Source organism: Quercus suber, unplaced genomic scaffold, assembly GCF_002906115.3.
Source record: "Quercus suber isolate HL8 unplaced genomic scaffold, Cork oak 2.0 scaffold_21, whole genome shotgun sequence".
Taxonomy (NCBI): Eukaryota; Viridiplantae; Streptophyta; class Magnoliopsida; order Fagales; family Fagaceae; genus Quercus; species Quercus suber.
Window position 1 is genome coordinate 950,838 of NW_027069486.1, and position 6,833 is coordinate 957,670.

The window sequence follows — 6,833 nt, forward strand, 5'->3', positions numbered from 1 at the left end:
TTTTAAAACAGATATCACTTATTTATTGAGTAGGAAATACCAAAATAAATGCTGAATTGATATTACTGAAACATGATATATTTTCTTATATTAAGATCACTTTTCATTTATACCATTGCCACCTCAATAATTTTAAAATTCGTTTAAAATTTATTGCAGTATTAGACTTTTTGTTAAGTTTTTTGAAGTCATCCACCCTACTTGTCCATTCAAGGATGCAAAATTTGTCATTTATCCATAACAGTCATAAAAATAAATTAATAATTTATTAGAATAGTCTAATGTGGTTTTTTAAAACAGATATCACTTATTTATTGAGTAGGAAATACCAAAATAAATGCTGAATTGATATTACTGAAACATGATATATTTTCTTATATTAAGATCACTTTTCATTTATACCATTGCCACCTCAATAATTTTAAAATTCGTTTAAAATTTATTGCAGTATTAGACTTTTTGTTAAGTTTTTTGAAGTCATCCACCCTACTTGTCCATTCAAGGATGCAAAATTTGTCATTTATCCATAACAGTCATAACAAGAAAATTTAATAAACAACATATGAGGATGGTTGAAAGTTGAAACATCCAACAAATACAAAGTAGGTTCTATTTCTGCATTCTTCCAAAATGGAGAATCATCATAAGGGTGTTTCTACAAACACTTTATTTTATATTACGACATATGGGTAGTTCTAAACCCTAGGACATACATAATCTAAGAATTGACAAAGGGGTAAATCTCATATCTTATGTTACAACTCCCACCAACAACTCTTCCTCCTTCTTTCCCATTACAACATCGGGGAAGTTCACCAATTACACCATCAAGACACTTGAAGCATTCACTGTTAGAAAGATCCCTAGTGCATTGGGCCAAACCATAAAGCTTCTTTGATTCTCCAAGCTCTAGCTCTCCAACTGCATACAGTTTTGGAGTAACAGATGCTTCTTTGGCTAGGAGGCTCAACAACTTTCTTGTCTTTTCGTTAAACGTTGTCGGATCGCTAACATTTCTCAAGTTCCACATGTAGAACTTGTTTTGATTATCAATTTGGCCAAAGAAATCCTTGTTCAAGTACTTCACAAGACAATTGTCGTACCATATAATGGCACCTTTATTGTATGGGCAAAGTTTGTGAATTTTATTACTAGCCTCATTGACACAAGTCTTGCAGTCTGTGGTTGCAACATCACCACGACAAAGAGCAAGTCCATTAGTTTGGTATGGATATGAACCCACTGAACCAAGACCAAAGCCCAGGAGAGGTGTTTGATAGTAAAGGTTACCCAAGAGCTTTTTTAGGTTTGATTCATAAGGGTCATTGGTGGTGAAGTTCTCAGAGCTTGAACAGAAATGGAAGAGAGGGCTAGCTCCAAAAATGGTTTGGAGAAAGACAGCAAAGGTTAAAAAGTAGATGGAGAAGGTGAAGTGTGAGGAAGACATTGTCAAAAGGAGATGAGAGGATGATTGATGGGTTTAAACTTTGGTCCATGCAGCTGTTATTTATAGTAAATCTCGTGCTTACTATTTCTTCTTACTACTGTTCAAGTTGACAAGAAATTTTCAAAATTTGCTGCGTTAATTGTAAAAGTCAAAAGTGCTGAAGCTCAAAATGCACTCAAAATAAACTAATTATCCAGAAAGTTGAAGGTGCACTTCGTCAACCCTAATAATATATTGGATTACTACGAAACTTAGTAGGTGAAAAAATGACCTAAATATTAAAAAGGATAGTTCTAAAACATTATTACAAAAGCTGTTGTAATTATTAGATTGAAAAAGGCGTACTTAAGAAAATCACAACTGAGGATATCATATATGGTAATAATAGTTACAATTTATACAAAAGAAGCTGTCAAGGCTAATTGGGTTTTAAGTATTAAAGAACATAATTAAAAGGTAGAATATACTTTATCTTAAACTCTGATTTTTGTCTCATATTTAATCTAAAATCTTTAGTTATATACTTGAAATTTTAAGAAAGTATAAATTTTATAAGAGTTTTACTAACATCTGCCCTTAGGACATACGTTAATAAACCATTTTAAAAAACCTTTTATGAAAAAATTAAAAAGTAACTAACTTTTTTTGACAACTTATTCAATTTTTCATAATAAATTTTCTAAAATAAATGATTAATGTATATTCTAAGGGTATACATTAACCAGACCCATTTTATAATTTCATTTATGATCTATCTGGTGAAAAGGGCCAAATTTTATGCATGAAAATTGTACATTCATTGCAAAATAAATAAATATATAATGTTACATTAGATTTTTATTGAATTTTAAAGTTTGTTTAAAATGAAGTTAACATTTAGACAAGTAGTTTGTTTTTATATATGACTTAATTTATTTATACTTTTTATAATTTAAAAAATCAATAATGAAAATATGATATATAAGATTCAACACTAAATTAATGGAAAAAAAAAAAGAAGAAATAAAAATTAAATTAGTGTCCATTAAATGTTAACGAAAGAAAAGACACAGATAATTATTTATCAATACATTAAATCAATCATTTATCAAGTAGACCATGGCATACTTTTAAATCCCAAAAATTATCTTTGATAAGTTTCCACTATGATTAACACTATCTTCCTTTCAAAGTAAATAATCAAAGTGTATTTGAGAGAATAATATTACATTTTGTTGAGAAGTTTAGTTTTAACAGTATTCGTGGCTGCAAAACTGTTGGCTTTGTAGTTGCAATAAGTTGGAAGATTGTTGATCCAAGAACGGAGTCAGTACTTAGAATTAGAGGGGCAGTTTGGTTGTCGGTTGAGTGCAGCAACTTTTATCTTCAACTTTGTTGCTTAACCATTGAGGGTTTTATTTATTTATTTTTATCTCTGTTGCGTGCGTCTACAGCTAGATAAGGACAAAATTATTTTGTTCAAATTAAAATTTTTAGAGGACCATGTTGTTTGTTTTAGGTAAAATAGGTTGATTAAGCTTAATATTTTTGGCTTTATTATTGGTAATTTTTGTTGTTAGGCAAATTTTTTGGACTTGTATATTTTGTTTTATATTTTAGCTCTATAAAATTTTTAATGGAAATTAAAAGAGGAAGATGCTAGAATTACAAATTTTTTTACGAATTACTGGTATGTGAAGTAGTTATTGGTGAGTAAAAATGTGATATAAATGGTGGATCTAGATACAAACAACAAAAATTTGCTACTTTAACTGTTTGTAAAAATATTGTATAAAAGTTTGTGATTATAGTATTATTCTTAAAAGAATCAATGATATTTTTAATAGAAAGAGTGTAATTATGTAAAAAAAAAAAGTGTGTGTGTGGGGGGGGGGGGGGGAGTCTCTGTTTGCTGGTTGATCTTTATAATCATTACTATCCAATTGGCAAAATTCAGAAGAAATAATAATAATAATAATAATAATATAATAATAATAAAATTATATGTGTACTTCAGATCTTTGAATATCCCCGGCCCGTAAATAATTTGACAGAAAAAAATATTTGATTAAATAATAATAATAATAATAATAATAATAATAATAAGGATTTTACTGTATAAAACACAAAATGTAAAAATAAAAAAATAAATTTCAATGTTTTATGCTACAAATGATTTTACTTTTCCTAGGAGAGCCACACATCATAAGCTAGTCAACCATTCTTGGGGGCCAAACTTTAAATATTTATATAAATTTATTTGTTATAAAATAAATAAATTTTCAAGAAGGGGTTTAGCCTATTTTATCATAGGCTAGTAGGGGGGAAATAGATAAATACCCTTTATTTTTAAAGTATATAACAAAACGCATAGCTTTCCAAACGAATATCCTCAAAATTAAGTTCAATGCGTACTCTTAAATAAAACTCAACATTAGCAATGTTGAGTTTCACTTAAATTTTCAAATAAATAATAATAATAATTGGAAAAATTTGCACAGAACTGGAAACTACTCCACCTGGAACTCATAGAGGCATTTGCAAGATATTTTGGAAAGCGGGGTGCATTGCTACATACTTTAAAAATAAATGGCATTTAGTCATTTTCCTCCTAGTTAGGGTCCTGATCTAGATCTATCTCTATCTTTGACTTATATTTATATAATGCAGTGTAGTTGTAGAACTAAATTCTTCAAATGGACAAAACTAAAATAAGTCTAATAGGTTTGTAGCTCAATGACATTGACCAATATTTTTTACAAGGAGAACTAGAGTTCAAATCCCAATTCTCCTGCTTCTTGTAGTAACTGAATTATAAAAAGTATAAATAAATTAAGNATGCTCATATTACTTGCACAAATTTATATTTAACACCACAATCACAACCACATATGCCAAAGACATTTCAAAATGCAAGGAAACCTTTTTTCTAAAACTAACCCAATCTCCCATATAAATCAAAAACCCAAATGATTTCTTAAGAAACACAACTCACATAGTTGCCAAACAACAAAATCCATTTCACTCCATTAAATTAAAAGCCTCCAATAAGATTTTAAATGTACCAACAAACACAACAAACTACTTCTAAAACAAAACCCACAACATAAAGAGCAATCCTAACAATATAGGATAAAAATCCAAAAATATTAGAAGGTGGGTCATGGAGATGTTACCTTATATTCATGTTAGGAGAAGTCAAACCATGGATAAGAGTTTGATGACTAAAAATCTAGTAGAAGCTAACCAAGAGACCAAGGGGGAGGAGAGATTTGGTAGCGAGAGAGAGAGATAGAGGGATGTGTGTGTTTATGTTTGTATTTGAGTTTGTGTTTGTGTTAGGGAGTGAATGATAATGAGAGAAGGAGGGCTGAAAAATTTTTAAGTGAGTGGATGGGAGAAATGAATTTTTTTTTTTTGCTGAAATTTAACCTATTTAAGCTGTACTCTTTAGTGACGAAATCTATTTCGTCGCTGTTTCTATTTTTTGTTACGAATTATGATTTCGTCGCTAAAGTTGTCGGTTTATATGCATTGGACTTTTGGCGACAATTTAGTTTCGTCACTATTGGTTACCTTTGGCGACGAAATGAGTTTTGTTGTTAATACTGCTCAAAGCAACATCTATAGCAACAAAATATTTCGTCACTAAAAATCTCAACTTTAGCGATGAAATATTTTGTCCCTACAGATTAATTAAATTCGCGCCTAGTTTTTCCTAGTTTGCACCCTTGTTTCAAATCAACATTTGCGCCCTTGTTATAATTTTTTTCATTATTAATGACGAAATCCATATTTCGTTGCTAAATCTGTAATTTTAGCGACAAAAAGATATTTCCTCTCTAAGTTTCGTCGCTAAAAATACATTTTGTTGTAGTGTTTTTTGAAAATTTAAGTAAAACTCAACATTGCTAATGTTGAGTTCTACTTAAGAGTACACATTGAACTTAATTTTGAGGATACTAAGTTTTACGCAAAACTCGATTTTGTTAAAATTGAATTTCAAAACAGGAGTATCTTACTACATAGTTTGAAAAGATCTACGTTTTGTTACGTACTTTAAAAATAAAGTGTGTTTATCCATTTTCCCCCTATTAGCCTATGATAAAAATAGGCTAAACCCTTCTTGAAAATTTTATTTATTTTATTACAAATAAATTTATATAAATATTTAAAATTGGCCCCCAAGAATAGTCGACTAGCCTATGATGTGTGGCTCTCCTAGAAAAAGTAAAATCATTTGTAGCATAAAACATTCAAATTTTTTTTAGTGTTTTTTTAATTATTATTATTATTATTATTAAAAGTTCATTTAGATCCCTTAAAACAAATTGTTTAACCTATTATATTAACCAAGTGATTACTTAGATTAATTTTTAGATCTAAGTTAAATACAAATAAATCATATCATGCAAAGATGCGGAAAAGTAAATAACACGCGATATAATGACCCAGGAAAACTAATGAAACGAACCGTTTCAAGGTAAAAACTTAGAGAGGATTTGACCTAACTATTCTCAAGGTAAAGTGAATCCACTATAAGATAATTGAAGTTTTTACAATCAAATTTAACCCTAAATATATTGCTATCTCATGTAGTAGCTTACTAACATGACCATGTGCAAGCTCCGAATCCACAAATTACTCCTTCTCTTCTTGGATTTACACCAACACAAGCCTCATTGCTTGTGACTTTGAGATCCCACTCAAAAGTTTCAGATCACCATCAGTAATGATCTTGTAGTAGCAACTTCTACAACACCGGATCTTGAGATTCTTTAAGGAATATTGCTGGTAGAAGACTTTAGAGAGCTTTGGGTATAAAAATCATAGATCTACAATTGGAGGCACATGATGCAATCTTTTGTCTCTAAAACCCTCTAGAAACCCTTTCTAGGGTTAGCTTATAATGTCCTTTAAATACTAGAAAAAATGGATTGTGATTATTGGGCTTCAAATAGACAAGTTATGGGCTTTTTACATTTACTGATTTTTTTGCTGATATGCGACTTCCAATCGATCGAGAGAAATCGAAAAGCAATCGAACAAGAATCAAGAGGAATTGAATAGCAATCGAGAGGACCAGATTACAACTCACTTTTTTTCATCCTAAACTTGAGTTTTTGTCTTGGACTTGAAAATACACCATTCTAACTCAATAATACTTACTTTTTGTCATGGTTTGCCAACACTACAAACTCAAAACCTAACAATTATTATTATGCTTCATTTTTTAATCAAATATTTTTTTCCGTCAAATTATTTATAGGGATTTTCAAAGATCTGAAGTACACATATAATTTTATATTCATTATTATTTCTTTTGAATTATGCCAATTGGTTATTAGTGATTATAAAGATCAACTAGCAAACAAAGACTTGGGGACAACTCCCCCCCCCCCCCCCT

General features: G+C 29.8%; 1 protein-coding gene across 1 annotated transcript; it reads right to left on the minus strand.

Moving 5' to 3' along the window:
* Positions 1-587: 587 nt before the first annotated feature.
* LOC111997278 (antimicrobial ginkbilobin-2-like protein) lies at positions 588-1,474 on the minus strand. Its single transcript, XM_024029354.2, has one exon. The coding sequence runs from the start codon at positions 1,445-1,447 to the stop codon at positions 719-721; it is 729 nt and encodes a 242-aa protein (XP_023885122.1). The 5' UTR covers positions 1,448-1,474; the 3' UTR covers positions 588-718.
* Positions 1,475-6,833: the final 5,359 nt, after the last annotated feature.